The sequence below is a fragment of the Chiloscyllium plagiosum genome, unplaced genomic scaffold (assembly GCF_037043375.1).
Source record: "Chiloscyllium plagiosum isolate Xiang-an unplaced genomic scaffold, Cpla_swu_hap1 HiC_scaffold_15, whole genome shotgun sequence".
Taxonomy (NCBI): domain Eukaryota; kingdom Metazoa; phylum Chordata; class Chondrichthyes; order Orectolobiformes; family Hemiscylliidae; genus Chiloscyllium; species Chiloscyllium plagiosum.
The window spans coordinates 1,209,916-1,228,282 of record NW_028270153.1 but is presented as its reverse complement, the minus strand read 5'-3'; the positions used below and the strand labels follow the sequence as shown (position 1 = coordinate 1,228,282).

General features: G+C 43.3%; 1 protein-coding gene and 1 long non-coding RNA gene across 2 annotated transcripts in view; one reads left to right on the top strand and one right to left on the bottom strand.

The window, feature by feature from the left end:
• Positions 1-1,139: 1,139 nt before the first annotated feature.
• Positions 1,140-18,367, bottom strand: part of mmp24 (matrix metallopeptidase 24) — a 91,347-nt gene continuing 74,119 nt past the window's right edge. Inside the window, exons 8-10 of the mRNA XM_087994637.1 lie at positions 14,566-14,716; positions 13,527-13,642; positions 1,140-5,821 (exon numbers count right to left, since the gene is read on the bottom strand). Of these exons, the coding sequence (XP_087850763.1) occupies positions 5,484-5,821; positions 13,527-13,642; positions 14,566-14,716 (605 nt within the window). The 3' untranslated portion in view covers positions 1,140-5,483. The remainder of the gene's footprint in view (positions 5,822-13,526; positions 13,643-14,565; positions 14,717-18,367) is intronic.
• LOC122560341 (uncharacterized) lies at positions 1,962-15,159 on the top strand. The gene is made up of 3 exons (XR_006314717.2): positions 1,962-2,077; positions 4,512-4,630; positions 14,824-15,159. It is a non-coding gene; the product is annotated as an uncharacterized LOC122560341 (long non-coding RNA).

Genomic DNA, 18,367 nt, shown 5'->3' with positions numbered 1-18,367 from the left:
AATTTGATGCAGCTACAGATTCTTCAAGTATTGCCAATGTTTAAATCAGAAATATGTAAGGGTTAAGGGATCATTCACCACAGCTTTGCTTGATTTGGTAACCAATAAAATTGTTAGCAAGTGCTGGGCCCAAAGGGGACCATGGAACAATCTCAGCTACTTGGGTGCATGGTATTATTGAAACTAATACAGGTGCATTCAGTTTTGAAGTTCATGATTTTGATGAACACAGAATTGCACACCAGTCCACATCTCGATCTTGTTGTATAGTGTCAAATGTCAATGGCTTCTATGAGGAATATGTTGGAAAAAGATAGTAATTTTGAAAGAGCTTGTGGCCATGCTGTGGGTTCGCGTGTCTGTATGTTGTATATGGGTCTTGATGAATGTGTAGAATATGACAAAAGCTTCAACATTTTGTCTCCTTTTAGCAATTTTTAAGTATTCCTTTTTTATTTAGTGATGTATTTTATCATGTAAGTTATTTCAGTTGAGAATGCACAGCGCTGTACACGTATAGTATTTCAAGTTTTACATTCTTTTCTCCAGGTGAGAAATATCTGAAGGAACCCAACACTGGCTTTAACACAGATGTCATTGGGAACCTCTGATTTTTTTTCATGTTAAGGTCTCAGTTTCAGAAATGCAACCAATACTTTGTGAGGATTTACTGTATACCAAAGGAAGGATTGGTAGATACTATCTGAACACTCTGCTTTAGTCTCCTCAAATGGTTTTGCTTGAAGGAGAACAATCCCAGCTTTTCTAGTCTTTCCACGTAACTGAAGTCTCTATTCCTGCTACTGAGCGCCTGAACATCCTGCCTGAAGTGCAGTGCCAGAAGTGGACATAATACTCCAGCTAGGGCCTATACCGTTTGAAAAAGATTTAGCATATTCTCCTTGCTTTTTGTACTCCAGTATTCATTTAATAAAGTCAAGGAACTAGTCTACTTTTTCAAACAGCCTTCTCAGCTTGTGTTATCATCTTTAACAATTTGAGTACATACACCTCTTTAAAATTGTACCATTGAGTTCTTATTGCCTGTCCTGATTCTGCATGGTTTGTTCGTATACATTGTGGAGAGCCTGTAGTCAGTCTGTTTTCATATCAGTAAAAATGTAAATCCTGAAACAGAGAGTGAACCAGTACTGACTTTAATCTCCTTAATCCAAGCACTTTCAGAGCAAGTAACAGTTTGCCAGGCTCAAAGTGAAAGAAAGAACTCAGTTTGACACTGAAAACTGCATCTCGCCAAACAACATTTACAGAGAAAATGAAAGGATATGGAGACCAGAAACTGGAGGAGCCGATCCTTACACCAAAATGGAAAAGGGAATTTCATTTCATTTTTTAAACTTGTTCAGATAATGGCATGAATATGGTTATGTCCCATTGTACAAGTTCTGCCACAGGTTTATTAGTGGGTTCTAGGAATGTAACAGCTTTTGAATCAAGCTGAGCCACTATCCACAGTCTCTGTATTCCATTCGACCCTGAGCTGATCTTCTAACTCCATATCTCTTACATTCTGACCATATGCTTTATTTTCCCTTCCATCAAGGCATCTATCTTCCCCCTGCCATCTCTCTCTGCTGCTGAAATCCTCATGCTTTGTGAACTACAATTTTAAACTTCCCCTCAATTGTTTGCAGTCCCTTCCAAGTCCCACACTCTTCTGCAATCTAAATAGTAATCCTAATCTGTAAAACTCCAAATAGTGGCCAAACCTTCAGTTACCCACAACCCTAAATTCAAGCATTTCTCCATAAATCTCTCTCCTTTACCCAAGTCATTAGTTGACTGTACGTTTTTCTCTGCTATATCTTTGAAATGCCATGAGGAGGTGGTTTCCTATATTAGAAGGTGCTACATAAATGAAGTCATTAATGTTTCTGTGGCAGCTATTAGAAAGTGCTATCCAATGAATCACACTCACCGCTGTTTTTTCCCAGTGTGTCTGAAATGTTTCCTAATCCAGTATGTATCTAATTTCCCTTTTGAAAGTTCTGATTGAATCTGTTACCATTATCCTTTCAGGCATTATATTCCAGATCACAGCATCTAGCCTCGTAAAGTAAGTTATCCTTTTGTCTCCTCTGGTGTTTCTCAATCAATGTCAATCTTTGTTCCTCTGGTTACCTATCCTCCTGATTTATTATCTCAAAACCCTTTGAACAAATAATAAATTCAATCATTCTTAAATCATCTTTATTCTATGGAGATCAGTTCCAGCTTCTCCAGTCTCATCTCATTAACTGAAGTTCCTCATTCAAATGTCCAAGACCTTTTCACCTTCCCAAAAGTGTAGTGTCTACACTTAGAATTAGATATAATTTTCCAACTGGGGCCTAACTAGAGGTTTATAAAAGTTTAGTATAACTCCCTTGCTTTTGTACTGTATTAATAAATAAATGCAAGGATTTAATTTGATTTAACAACCTCTCAGCTGGTCCTGTTACTGAGTCAAAGTTCTTAAAAGGTGTTGCTTTTGGAGTAGTAGGTTCCTGAGTTTTATTTGACAGTGTGGGGAGTGGATTTAGCCAGGACTCCTGTTGGGTACAAACAAGATGTTTTGGGCTCAGCTGAGATTCTCCTCCATTGAGTAATTTCTTTTGCCAAATTACACAATAAATAAACCCCAAAATATCAAGTTTTTCATTTCCTCTCAAAGGAAACTTTGCATAACTATTTATCATTCACCTTAAATGATAATAACAACTGGAAAGTTGAGGGAATAAAAACCTGACAATCTTAAGTGAAACTTTCCATGATTTTTGTTAAACTTTGCAAAGAATTCCTACATCATCTTTTACATCTGTGTAAGCCTCAGGCTCAGCTCACTGTTTCCACTGGAGCACAAAACATTTGATTGCATTGAACATTACCGATTAATCAGATTCTTTCAATACAAACAAACTTTAGGCCAACCACCATATTGATTGATCAGCAGCTTTGGCAGCCATGTTGAGTGTGAAAGTGGCTGCTACAGAGTGTGGAATGTTTAAAACAGAAACTGTATCACAAATTAACATGAATGGATTTAACAAATAAACACTAAAAAATTGAACAATTTGAAACTTAAAATTCAGCTACAGCTGATAACCACCTGGATATATTGTGTAACACCTGAAGGCTGGTCTGTGTAAACAAACAGAGGAAGTATCTAAATCAGTGTCATTGGATCGCTCAAAACCAATACAAAAATCAGTTGATGCAAAAATAAATCTTAAATTAATTGAGAAGTTACAGAAATATTGACTTGTTCCTCTTGACCATCAGGACAGCAACAACTGAAATAGTCCATTGTCTAGCTGCTAAAGTATTTACTGATACAGTACAGTCTCCAGAGGAAGACAAAAAGGTCAGAGAAATGGGAGAACATTTCCAAAATAAATGACAATTGGTTGTTATTTAAACCTTCCAAATGCTTATCGATGATTGCAGCTTCAATGCAGCAAGACTCTCTCTAATCCAGTTACTGTCATGTATACTCGACCGCGGTACCAATATATTTGTACAATTAGATATCATTGTAGACAATTGTCTTAAACACTTTCATAAGAAGATCCATAATTTCATCCCAAAAACTTACAAAAATCAATTGACGCCTTTGATCCATGGTTTTGAATGTGTATCTATCAGTTTTGTAGGGAGATATTTAAAAACTCAATTAAACAATCAATACAGATTTTAAAAGCATTGGACAATATTGTCAGGAGATATGAAGTGATGGTTTAATAATCTTGGCCACCTCTGACAAAATAGCTGGCACCTTTCATTCTGTAGCTCCTATAAACCCAATAAAAGACCGTTGTTGCAGTTGGAGTCTGTGGGGACAGTAAATTTTAAATGGAGTCAGGTAACACTGACTACTATGATTAATCATCAATGGTTTAATGGCCAGCCATTTTACTCCATTAAGCACGTTACTATTGTTGGGTGAGAACAGTCAGTCACAATCCATTTTTATCACTTGACACTGAACCTTCCGAGTCTCAAAGAAACACTGTCTAAACTGCATGACCAAGTTCAGATGGGCCAATTTGAATTTTGGTCACAAAAACAAACTTTAAAATGTCTGATGTAAAACGTCATTTTCTTGCTTTCCCAAATATTGTTTGACTAGATAAAGAAAAAACTTTCTATGAAATGGCAAACCTGTTTAGTAAAAGATTAACTGTACATCAGAACTTTTTACTATGCTTTCAATTAATGTCCTATTGCAAACCTCTTTCAAAGCATTTACATTTACCAGACTCAGTGCAATGCAGCAGCATTGTGACTGACAGTCAACAGCAACAGCAGCTCAACTACACAAACTTTTAACAACTGGCAAATCAGCTTCCTCTGAAATGCTGTTTAAAAGCTCTATCTATATTAAGTCATTAACCGACTATCAGTCACTCAGTCAATTTTCACAAAGACTAAGTGGTAACTGTATAATAATACTGTGATTTAGATCAGCCATCAAATCCTGGTCATTTCCAAGTCATTGTTCTTTCTTTCAGATAGTAACTCCTCCAGCTTCCTTCCGGGACCATCAAATAGCACTTCTGTTTGTTCAATGACTTGAGGACACTGGATATGTGGCACCATCTGGATCTGGATCTACCAGTACACAAGACAGGTATTGCTAACACTGACTGCTTTGCATGCTCGGCCTAGTCCTGAATGTAATCAGGCCTCTTGTTGCCATAGTCACAGTTTCATAATGACATACTGATGAAGGTTCACAAGGACTCGTTAATGTTGACATTCAAAGACTTGACCAAACAACTAACAAAAAGAAAATGTTTTAAGGCTGTTTAACTATTGTAGATATTTTGGCCCCCACTTATTTCAAAATACATTGAAATTTTTAAAATCCCCTGCGGATTCATGAATCCACATTTTCACTTATTCCGATTGTTCCAGTTAATGTGTAATATAATTACACTCTTGTTTAAGACTCAAAATCTCTGTTCAAGTAACGTTATACGGTCTCTCATCATGACCAGCAAAATCCTTTCTTATTCAACATTTCTTCTTTTGATGGTATTAGTTTTCCAGGAATATTTTGTGGTGTAGCTCTATCCCAAACAAGAAAACGTTCAACTCCACTGAAGATGTTGATTTGTAGAATGAAGAATTAAAAATATGGAGTTTGTCCTCATTTCTCCTGTGCGGTTTTCCCTCTTCATGACAGAAGGTCTATCCATGTGTTAAAGCACACACACAGACTGGGCCTACACAGAATGGCACACTGAAAACATGAATGAGGCATTGTAGTAAAGACGTGATGTGTGTGTTGCAGGAGGCTCCCAGTTCCCTGTCGGTTCCCTTGTTCAGTCGGTAGAAACACCACAAATACCCCAAGGTTCAGAGATTCTAGGCTCTCGAGTCATCTTTCCCACGGTTGGAAGATTCCTGCCTCATTCACAAATAGCCCTCATTTGAACCAATGACATTTCAAAAATGCCTGTCCTATTGTGCTCAGATCTTCAAACCCACTCTTGCACTGAGCGTTTGCAGGACACCAGGTTCTGCTGTGACCCTTTCTGCTTGAACTGGAAGATGGTGTAAACCAATACCAGGATACAGAGGGACAGGATACAAGGGATGACTACAGCGATGGCATTTACTGTGCTGGGCACATCATTGATCTGGACCATGATGTCCACATCGTCATTAGGTCGACGACGGTCTTTGCTCGTGTTGACATCTTTGTGATTGCATCCCATCCAGTCCTTGACAATTGAGCGGGGATAGCCAGGCTCCACAAGCAACTTCTGATTGTCAAATTTCCAGTACTGCTTCCCTTTGTAAAAATATGTATAAGCTAATTGAAAAGGAAAGAAAGAAAGTTAAACCAATAGGAAGATCTTTGCATCTGCAGCTTCAAATTTTTAATGGTGTTTGGAATATAGAAGTTTTGCCACTGAGACTGGTTGAGGTAAAGAGGAGATTAAGGTACAAGGCTGAATGGAATGGGTAGCACAGTAGGATTAGCCCAGGATTGCTTGAGCCAGGTAGTTGCACAGGCACATTGTGCTAAAACAGCCACAGTTACTGGATGTTTCTCTGGATCATTGTCATGAATGTCACTTCTTATTACCATAGAACCACATTATAGTACAGAAGAAAGCCATTCTGCCTGCTGAATTCACGCTGGCTCACTGCAAAAGCAGCTCAGACAGTGACACCGACTCGTCAGTTCCCTAACCCCAAAGGAATTTTCCTTCCAAGAGTTTATTATTAAGTAACCTTTTGAAAGCTGTAATTGAATCTGCCTTCAGCACACTCTCAGGCAGCACAGAGAGATCCTAAAGAAAATGTTACACCTTCAGCCAATTAATCAGTACTCTCTTGACTTCAATTCTTTCACCAATGAGAACAACTTTCCCTACCTACTCTGTCTTGCCCCTAATGATTTTGAAACACTCCACTAAATCTCCTCTTAAACTTCACTAAGGACAACATGGGACCATGGTGTAGGAGCAGCAATAGGCTATACAGCCCATCGAGTCTGCTCCACCATTCACTGATATCGTGGCCCAACATGAGGGGCATGGATAGGGTAAACAAACAAGGTCTTTTCCCCAGGGTGGGGAAGTCCAGAACTAGAGGGCATAGGTTTAGGGTGAGGGGGGAAACATATAAAAGAGATCCAAGGGGCAACGTTTTCACATAGAGGGTAGTGAGTGTATGGAATGAGCTGCCAGAGGAAGTGGAGGAGTTTGGTACAATTACAACATTTAAAAGACATTTGGATGGGTATATGAAGAGGAAGGGTTTAGAGGGATATGGGCCAAGTGCTGGTAAATGAGACTAGATTAATTTAGGATATCTGGTCGGCATGGACAAGTTGGACCAAAGGGTCTGTTTCCGTGCTGTACATCTCAATGACACTATGACTCTATATAATAATTCTCAACTCCAGTTTCCTGTCTTTTCCCCATAGTTCTAGATTCCCTTATTGATTAAACATCTTGTCATAGCCTTGAACATACTTAATAGCTCAGCTTCAACATCCCTCTGTGGTAAAAAAATAAATATACAGATTCAGTCCCTCTGAGAATAAATTCCTCTTCATCTCTGTCTTAAATGGTCAACCCTCAATCTGAAATTGTGACCTGTGCTCTTAGCCTTGCCCAAAATGGGAAACAATCTTTCAGCATTAGCCCTGCCAAATCCCATAAGAATCTTGTATGTTTCAATAAGGTTGGTTTTTATTCCCCTAAGATCCAATAAGTATAAGCCCAACCTACTCAACCTCCCCTCTTAAGACACTCCCCCCGTACCCAAGAACAGCATTGGACTGCCTCCAATGCCAGTATATATTTCCTTGGGTGAAGGGTCCAAAACCATTCCCATTATTCTAGCTGTGGTCTGCCTGTGCCTTGTATAATTTTTAGCAAAACCTCCCTACTTTCATATTCTATTCCCTTTGAAATAAAGGGAATAGAATATTCCCTTTATCTCTGTAATTACCTTCTGAAATTAGATGCTAACGTTTTGTGATTTATACACAAGGACTCCCAAACTCTTCCGTGCGGTAGCTTTCTTCAGTCTTTTTCCATTTAAATAATATTCAGCTCTTCTTTCTATCAAAATGCATGACCTCCCATTTGTCTCATACTATATTCCATCTGTCAAGTTTTCTCCCAGTCTTGTAACCTGTCAATATCCCTCTGCACAATCTTTGTGTCATCCTCACTACTTGCCTTCTCACCGATGTGTGTCAGCCGCAAACTTGGCGATTGTACATCCACTTCATTTATCCAAGTCATTAATATCTATTCTAAATAACTGTGGCCCCAGCACTGATTTCTGTGGCAGTCCACTAGTTACAGGTTGTAATCCTGAAAATGCCCCCCTTATCCCAATTATCTGTTAGTTACCAATCATTATCCATGCTAACATACTACATCCAGCACCATGAGCTCTTATTAAGTTGCTTAATATCTCGTAACTTATTGAACATCCGAAAATCCAAATATACTACATCCACTTTTCCCCCTTTATCTATTCTGCTCGTTACATCCTTAAGCAATTCTAATAAATTTGGCAGGGCAACTGCAGCTTCTCCAATCCCTGTAATGGAAGGATCTCTTCTCTGGAATGATTCTCGAATCTTTTCTGCACACTGTCTCCAAAGACATCACATTCTATCTAACATGCAGTGCCCAGAACTAAATGCAATACTCCAGCTGAGGCCAACTATATTATGCAAGTTTTATATAACTTCCCTGTCTTTACACTCTGTACCTTTATTGCCAGGATGCTAGGTGTTTTATTGACTATACTCTGAACCTGACCCTTAATGATTTTGTACATTTAAGCCAAATCCCTCTCTCTCCTGCTATTGCAGTTCCCTTCAGAACCTTCTGGATTTAGCCCTGGTTTCACTTGGACTACTGTCTGACATCAGTCACAAACAACTTGCTCTTCTTCAGCTTCGCCTCTATAATTCTCATCATTTTTCAGACTCAGGACTTGTTTGATCTAACTTTCGAGGAGAAAGTGAGGTCTGCAGATGCTGGAGATCAAAGTTGAAACTTTATTGCTGGAACAGCACAGCAGGTCAGGCAGCATCCAGGGAACAGGAGATTCAACGTTTCGGGCACAGGCCCTTCTTCAGGAATGAGCAGAGAGTGTTCAGCAGGAGAAGATAAAAGGTAGGGAGGAGGGACTTGGAGGAGGGGCGTTGGAAATGTGATAGGTGGAAAGAGGTCAAGGTGAGGGTGATAGGTCGGAGTAGGATGGAGGCGGAGAGGTCAAGAAGACGACTGCAGGTCAGGAAGGCGGTGCCGGGCTGGAGGGATTCGGCTGAGACAAGGTGGGGGGGGGGGGGGGGATGAAGAAACTGGTGAAGTCCAAGTTCATCCCCTGTGGTTGGAGAGTTCCCAGTCGGAAGATAAGACGCTCCTCCTCCGACCGTCGCGTTGTTGTGGTTTGGCGGTGGATGAGTCCAATGACCTGCATATCCTCGGTGGAGGGGGAGTTGAAATGCTGTGCTACAGGGTGGTTGGGTTGGTTCGTCCGGGTGGCCCAGAGGTGCTCTCTGAATCGCTCCGCAAGTAGGCGGCCTGTCTCCCCAATATAGAGGAGGCCACACCGGCTGCAGCGGATGCAGTAGATGATGTGGGTGGAGGTGCAGGTGAATCTGTGGCGGATATGGAGGTTTCCTTTGGGGCCTTGGAGAGAAGTGAGGGGGGAGGTGTGGGCGCAAGTGTTGCACCTCCTGCGGTTGCAAGGGAAGGTGCCGGGAGTGGTGATTGGGTCGGTGGGGGGTGTGGATCTGACAGGGGAGTCGCGGAGGGAGTGGTCTCTACGGAAAGCTGATAGGGGAGGGGAGGGAAATATATCCTTGGTGCTGGGGTCTGTTTGGAGGTGGCGGAAGTGACGGCGGATGATGCGCTGTACATGGAGATTGGTGGGGTGGTAGGTGAGGACCAGTGGGGTTCTGTCCTGGTGGCGGTTGGAGGGGCGGGGCTCAAGGGCGGAGGAGCGGGAAGTGGAGGAGATGCGGTGGAGGGCACCGTCGACCACGTCGGGGGGGAAATTGCGGTCCTTGAAGAAGGAGGCCATCTGTGTTGTACGTATTTTGAACTGGTCCTCCTGGGAGCAGATGCGGCGGAGACGAAGGAATTGGGAGAATGGGATGGCGTTTTTACAGGGGGCAGGATGGGAGGAGGTGTAGTCCAGGTAGCTGTGGGAGTCGGTTGGTTTGTAGTAGATGTCCGTGTTGATTCGGTCGCCTGAGATAGAAACAGAAAGGTCTAGGAAGGGGAGGGAGGAGTCCGAGACTGTCCAGGTGAATTTGAGGTCGGGGTGGAAGGTGTTAGTGTAGTGGATGAACTGTTCAACCTCCTCGTGGGAGCACGAGGTAGCGCCGATACAGTCATCAATGTAGCGAAGGAAAAGATGGGGGGTGGGGCCAGTGTAGTTGCGGAAGATGGATTGTTCCACATACCCTACGAAGAGGCAGGCATAGCTGGGGCCCATGCGGGTGCCCATGGCTACTCCTTTTGTTTGGAGAAAGTGGGAGGATTGGAAAGAAAAGTTGTTCAGGGTGAGGACCAGTTCGGTCAGTCGAAGGAGGGTGTCGGTGGAAGGGTACTGGGTGGTACGGCGGGAAAGGAAGAAGCAGAGTGCTTTGAGTCCTTCGTGATGGGGGATGGAGGTGTACAGGGACTGGATGTCCATGGTGAAGATGAGGCGTTGGGGACCGGGGAAGCGGAAATCCTGGAGGAGGTGGAGGGCGTGGGTGGTGTCACGAACGTAGGTGGGGAGTTCTTGGACTAATGGGGACAGGACCGTGTCGAGGTATGCCGAGATGAGTTCGGTTGGGCAGGAGCAGGCTGAGACAATGGGTCGTCCGGGGCAGTCAGGTTTGTGGATTTTGGGCAGGAGGTAGAAACGGGCGGTGCGGGGTTGTGGGACTATGAGGTTGGAGGCGGTGGATGGGAGGTCCCCTGAGGTGATGAGGTTATGGACGGTCTGGGAGATGATGGTTTGGTGGTGGGGGGTGGGGTCATGGTCAAGGGGACGGTAGGAGGAGGTATCTGCGAGCTGGCGTTTGGCCTCAGCGGTGTAAAGGTCGATGCGCCAAACTACTACTGCGCCTCCCTTGTCTGCTGGTTTGATAGTGAGGTTGGGGTTGCAACGGAGGGAGTGGAGGGCTGCGCGTTCCGTGGGTGAGAGGTTGGAGTGGGTGAGAGGGGTGTGGGAGTTCAGGTAGCGGTTAATATCGCGGCGGCAGTTTGCTATGAAGAGGTCGAGGGCAGGTACCCCCTGGTGTGACAATACTATGGCTTTAAGAGGTGCATTTTGTCCTGCTTATTTTTTTATGAACAGTGGAGAGATAGAGGTACTGAGGGGTCTATTCCAAGCCAATAAAGTAAACAGCTTGTGAGGCCTTGTATTTTTTAAAAGTTGGAAAATAGGAGCAGCCCGAATAGGTGGAATTAGTCTCCTCCAGAATCAGGGTTTTAGTTTAGCTTTCAGTAGCCTTTGCTGGGGTTTTGAAGCTGGATGTGGAAGCCCTTATTCCTCTCTCTGTTACAGCTAAAAGCTGGGGCTCTCTTCCTGTTGCCAGAATCACATGCGAGACAATCTGTTTTACTGAATTTGCCTTTGCCAAAGGTGTGCTTATAGGATATTACTACACTGGAACAGTTGCTGTTTAGTAGTTAAATAATCTATTATTCAGTTAAGTTTCCAACACAGTTTAAGTTAGGCAATTCTTCTTTCTTTTGTTTGTATTTTAATTGTAGAGTAAGAATAAAGCGTGTTTTGCTTCAAGCAAAGTTATGTAACCAATTGAATTACATCTGGAACACAGAATCTTACACTTGCCTTTAAATAAGATAAAAGTTAAAGTTTAGGCTATCTCCTTGATATATTGAAGGGGATTTGGTCTGGTCCACGACACTGGTGAGAATTTTCTCTAACTGTAGGTAGGTATGGGAGGTTAGGAGGTTCTGGGATACAGGGAAATATGGCTGTCTTGATACGGAATTGGCTGGCCGAAAGAAGACAGCAAGTGGCAGTGGATGGAATGAATTCTACCTGGAGCTCGGTGATCTGTGGTGTCCCGCAGGGCTCTGTACTTGGGCCTCTACCCTTTGAAGTTTTTATAAATGACTTGGATGAAGAAGTGGAAGGGTGGGTTAGTAAGTTTGCTGGTGACACAAAGGTGTAGGTAGTGTCGAGGGCTGTTGCATGCTACACATGACATTGACAGGATGTAGAGCTGGGCTGAGAAGCAGCAGATGGTGTTCAACCTGGATAAATGTGAAGTGATTCATTTTGAAAGGTCCAATTTGAATGCTGAATACAGGGTTAAAGACAGAATTCTTGGCAGTGTGGAGGAATAGTGGATTCTTGGGATCCACGTACATAGATCCCTCAGAGTTGCTATTCAAGTTGGTAGGGTTGTTAATAATGCGTATGGTGTTTTGGCTTTCATTAACGGGGGGATTGAGTTTAAGAGCCACAAGGTTTTGCTGCTGCAGCTGTATAAAATCCTGGTTAGACCACACTTGGAATATTGTGTCCAGTTCTGGTCGCCTCATTTTCGGAAAGATGGGAGATGCTTCAGAGAGGGTGCAGAGGAGATTTACCTGGATGCTGCCTGGATTGGAGGGCTTGTCTTATGACAGAGGTTGAGTGAGCTCGGGCTTTTCACACTGGAGAGAAGGAGGAAGAGAGTGACTTGATAGAGGTGTACAAGGTACAAGCAGCATAGTAGAGTAGATAGCCAGAGACTTTTCCCCAGGGCAGAAATGGCTATCACGAAGGGTCATAATTTTAAGGTGATTGGAGGAAGGTTATAGGGGAGATGTCAGAAGTAGGTTCTTTACACAGAGTGGTGGGTGCCAGTGGTGGTATAGAGTCAGAGACATTAGGGGCATTTAAGTGACTGCTGGACAAGTACATGGACGGCAGTAAATTGAGGGGTGCGTAGGTTAGGTTGATCTTAGATTAAGATAAATGCTTGGCACAAAATCATGGGCTGAAGGGCCTGTACTGTGCTGTACTGCTCTATGTTCTATATACTCAAACTATCTCTTCTTTAAAGGCAGTGCATTGATCAGTTATAATTTTGTTACTGACCTTTGATTCCATTCCGAGGAAGCGTCACAGGACCCGAAACGTTAACTCTGCTTTCTCTTCACAGATTGTGTCAGACCTGCTGAGATTTTCCAGCAAGCTATGCTTTTGGTTCTGATTTCCAGCATCTGCAGTTCTTTGTTTTTTTTTTATTTTAGTTTAGTTGGGTCAGATCCATTCTCACTCCCAATGAAGTTAGCATTCCTCCACTTCATTATTTTTACTGCAGATTGTTCCTTGTCCTTTTCCATAACTAACCCTGAACTTTATGATACAGTGATCACTGGCCCCCATACCCCAGCACTTTGACCCTCCACCCTCCAAAAAGACACTGATGCATCCAGAAACATCCACTTTCTCATTGGACTATAAATATTTTGATCTAGTAAATTCTCCTGAACAAACTTCAAAAGCCTTCTCCCTCTCTACCCTTCGCAATATTCCTGGACCAGTTTACACAAGTCCTCATTAACTTCTGTACAGTTTTTGTACCTCTCTGTAAGTTCTCTGAAAATTGGTTCCTTTCTGCCTTTCCTCCTGTTTGAGCTGTGTAGGATACACTCAGTAGTGAACTGATATCTCTGTTGTTTATTCAACAGCAGAGACCCCAGTGTAACAATTAACGACAGACAGCATCTCTTTGCACATCTCCTTTCTGCAGACTGCCTCAAGGTCTCACTCAGACACGGACAGATGTGACTGAATCAAATCCTGCTACTTGAGAGATTGACAGTTGATCCAATGTTGGCCCTCAGTGACACACCTGCCCTCTGTGTTTTCATTGCATTCTGTTGCTTTTCTCCTGGTGCCAGTTTCCAGAATTCAATGTCCTGGTGGAATTAGACCTCTGGATAATTGCCCAACAGATTCCAGTAACCAACTCACCGAATGATAGAACCATTTCAGTTTCCCAGCTACATACTCACTTCCTTCTTTGCTCACAAAGGCACCCTGAGGTGCCTCTGGAATTCCCTTCCAGATGGTGATGGGTTTCGGGTAGCCAGGATCTGATGCTTGCTTCTCCTCATTATACCTCCAGTATCTATGAAACAAACATCATCATTTCACTATCCCCTCACTGAATTCCCAGCATCCATCATCAGTCTCACACACACACAGCAAACCCCAATGTTCAGAGGTCACGTTTTTTTTTTAAGAAGTTCATTTACAGGATGAGGGCGTCACTAGTTAGGCCCAGGATTTATTGCCATCAAGTGTCAACCACGTTGCTGTAGGTCTGGAGATACATGTAGTCCAGACCCAGGTAAGGGTGGTAGATTCCTTCCCTAAATAGTTTGGGTGGGATGCTCTTCGGATGGTCAGTGTTGAATCAATGGGCCGAATGGCCCCTTTCTGCACTGTAGGGATTCTGTGATTATATGAACTAGGTATGGGCAGTGAATGCTGGCCTGGCCTTGATGCCCATGTCCACTGAGACACCTGAAACCCTGTGATCAGCTTCTAATGGGTTAAAGGCAAAGCTGCATTTACATAGCACCTTCTCAGGAATTTCAGCAGTTTCTCCCAGGAGTAAGCTAACAATAAGTGACTGTTCCCTGCTCAGCCACACTGCTTAATAAGACAGCAATGAGATGTGCTCTTGATGGTTTGGATTGGAGGTGGAGGATTGACCTCAATACTCAGGGCACTGCAGTAATGGGACAGGCAGAATTCAGGTTTGATATGAGGCACACAAGCTGTCTGTCAATGCTGCATGGGAAGGAGTGTCAGTGGAGATGAGGAGCTCAGATCTCCAGTTAAACCTTCGATTTTAACCTTCTGGTTCAGTCAAGTTCGTGAACAGCTGAGTCCAGCTCAGACCAAAGATGAAACAGACATATGTATAATGCAAGGATTATTCTCCATGAAAATTACACTCTAACCATTTTTACATGCTTATCATACTTTGGAACAGTATAGTCACAACATTATTGTTGTTACAAAACACAAACAAAATTAGATTACTTGTTTCCTTTGAAGAAATAGGTTTTTCCCACAGGTTCCCAGCGCAGGGCCATGTCAATTCCTTCTCGAGGGAGGCCTTTTCCTAATTGCACCAACCCATGAGGATATCCAGGTTCAGCTGTAACCTCCTTGAACACCCAATACTTATCTCCTGCAAACCAGGAACACTGAATATTAGATCATTCGTTTTAATGAAAGCCTAATAGAGCTGTTTCAATAATGATTAATCTCTTTTTTTTCAAAAAATCTAACAAAAAGGAAAACTGGTGCAATGCCAATGTGATGAAATGCCCTTTCTCTCTGAGCTGGCTCAGGGAGATTCCACAACTCAGTGAAACGGGAGAGAGGGTCCATGCAGCAGCTCAACTACTGGACAAGGAATGACCATGAGGCAGTGTTCGTGACATGCTGCTTGAACTACACCCTCACAATGGGCTGTTCCTTTGGTGAGTTTTTCCTCTTTTCTCTACACTTTGCCCATGTTCTGTCAATGACCCTGGTCAGGTCCAGCCAATCCCATCCTATTCCCAACTGGATTTAGAGAATGGAGACAATTCCATCCCCATTATGGTCATCAATGTAAACTCTCTGCTCAGCTAAAGGACCCCAGATTCACGTGAGAACGGAGGGTCCTCAGCATTATGGTTCTTCATATTCAAGACTTGTGGGGTTTGGCCCAATGATGGTACATGCATCTATTCCCCCACCCTCCTAAAACACACACACGTGCACACTCACATACACTCACAGACACGTGCACACTCACATACACACACAGACACGTGCACACTCACATACACTCACACACACGTGCACACTCACATACACACACAGACATGTGCACACGCACTCACAGACACGTGCACACTCACATACACACACAGACATGTGCACACGCACTCACAGACACGTGCACACTCACATACACACACAGACATGTGCACACTCACATACACTCACACACACGTGCACACTCACATACACACACAGACATGTGCACACGCACTCACAGACACGTGCACGAGGGTCGGAGAGGCTTTAATGGAACTGATCTTTGCAGAGACGTTAAAAATCAGTGTCTCTATCTGAACTAGGAGATAGTGAGGACCACAGATGCTGGGAGAGTCAGAGTCGATAAAACGTGGAGCTAGAAAAAGCACAGCAGGTCAGGCAACATCAGAAAAGCAGGAGAGCCGATGTTTTGGGCAGGACCCTCGAAGGGACCACATTTTATTGACTCTCTGAACTACAAACATTTAAATGTCCAGGGAAGATTTGGAACCAAAACAGGATAAAGTGCACGACCAAGTTCAGTGGCATGAAAAGTCATGGAATAAGTTAAAGGGGAGAAGGACTGAGTAGCAATTATTAAAGTTTCCAGAACAAGTAATAGGACAGAGAGTATGGGAAGCAGCAGGAATCTAACTTTCGGCACAGCAGATAAGGGGACAACTATGAGAAGGGGTGTTGCAGTGCAGTCAACATAAGACTGAGGGTATTGTAATTAAATACATACAGTAAATGAAACAAGGTAAATGAGCTTGTAGCGCAGATTGAAATTGGCAGGTACGACGTTGTGAGTATCACAGAGACATGGCTGCAAGGGGATCAAAACTGGGAACAAGGGCACCACTGTAAGACAGTGGTTAGTACCGCTGTCTTACAGCGCCAGGGACCCAGGTTCAATTCCAGCCTCGGGCGACTGTCTGTGTGGAGTTTGCACATTCTCCCCGTGTGTGTGTGGCTTTCCTCCGGGTGCTCCAGTTTCCTCCCACAGTCCAAAGATGTGCAGGTTAGGTGAAGTGGCCATGTTAAATTGCCCGTAGTGTTAGGTGCATTAGTCAGAGGGAAATGGGTCTGGATGGGTTACTCTCTGGAGGGTTGGTGTGGACTTGTTGGGCCGAAGGGCCTGCTTCCACACTGTAGGGAATCTAATCTAATCTAAATATCCAAAAATACACATCCTGTTGAGAGGACAGGCAGATGTGCAGAGGGTGAGAGGTTGCCTGGTTAGTAAGAAATGAAATTAGGTCAACGGGAAATAGTAATTAGAGTCAAGGCATAGAATTGGTGTGGGTAAAGGTGAGGAAACACAAAGGGAAAAGATCCTAATGGAAATGATGTACAGGCCTCCTAGCAGTAGTCAGGATTTGGGAAGAAATTAAATTAGGAGATAGAAAAGGCATGTAATAAAGGCAGTACAGTCTGTTCTGCTATAATGTGCGTTTCTTCAACACGAATTGGCTTTAACTCAATCGAAGAATTTAGACTATTATTTCTAGAACACGAACTTTCCTTACCGGTATTAGCTATAACGCAATTCTGGCCCCATCAGTTTAAATGGTGTGGCTATTGCGCGATTTTCTTATAACACTGGATTGTACAAGAACTGAACTACTGTGTTATTTCAGAACCAACTGAAATACAATAATCATTGGGATTTCAATATGCAGGTGGACTGGGAAAATCAGGCTGAGTCAGTACGGCTTCGTCAAGAGGAGGTTGTGCCTGACAAATCTATTAGAATTCTTTGAGGAGATAGTGAGCAAGTTAGACAAAGGAAAGCCAGAGAATGTCTATTTGGATTTCCAGGTCTTTGTCAATATTCCATACAGAAGATTGTTAAGTAAGATAAGAGCCCATGGTGTTAGGGGCAAGGTACTGGCATGGACAGAGGATTGACTGACTGACTGACTGACTGACAGAAGACAGGGGGCACGAATAAAGGGGCCTTTTTCAGAATGGCAGCCGATGTCTAGTGGAATTCTGCAAGCGTCCATGATGGGAACCACAACTATTCACTTTATACATTAACAATCTGGACAAAGGAACTCCGGGCACTGATGCAAGTTTGCAGATGATACAAAGATAGGTGGAGGGACAGGTAGTGTTACAGAAATGGGGAGGTTGCAGAAGAACTTAAACAGATTAGGAGAGTGGGCAAAGAAACGTCAGCTGGAATACAATGTGGGCAAGTGTGAGGTTATGCAGTTTGGTAAGAAGAATAGAGATGCAGAATTTGTTCTAAATGGGGAAAGGCTTCAGAAATCTGAAGCACAAAAGGATTTAGGACTTAGAATTTTCATAAGGTTAGCACGTAGGTTCAGTTGGTAATTAGGAAGGTAAATGCAATGTTAGCATTCATTTCAAGAGCGCTAGAATACAAGAGCAGGGATGTACTGCTGAGGCTGTATAAGGCTCAGGAAGAGTGTGTTGGTGTTGGAGAGGGTCTAGAGGAGGTTTACAAGAATGATCCTGAGGATGGAGGGCTTGTCATACACGATTGAGGACTCTGGGTCTGTATGCAATGGAGTTTAGAAGAATGGGGGGGGGGGGGGGGGGGGGGGGGGGGAAGGCGGGATCTGATTGAAACTTACAGAATACGGAGAGGCCTGGATAGTTTGGACACGGAGAAGATGTTTCTGAGTAGGAGAGACTAGGATCCGAGAGCACAGCCTCAGAGCGAAGGGATGACCCTTTAGAGTGGAGATGAGGAGGAATTTCTTCAGCTAGACACTGCGGACTCTGTGGAACTCATTGCTGCACAGGGCTGCAGAGACCAATTCACTGAGTGTCTTTAAGACTGAGATAGATAGATTCTTGACTGGTAAAGGGATCAAGGAGAGAGCATTAGAATGAGAATAAGTGGCTTAGATTTGAATGGCCAAATGGCCTAATTCTGCTCTATGTATCTGGTCTGACTAATTTTTAATTGGGAACACCAGGTTTGGACATCATTTCTCAAGTGAGTGCATAAGTCATTCATTCTCCCACTAGCCCAGGAATTCCTTGATCATTCCCT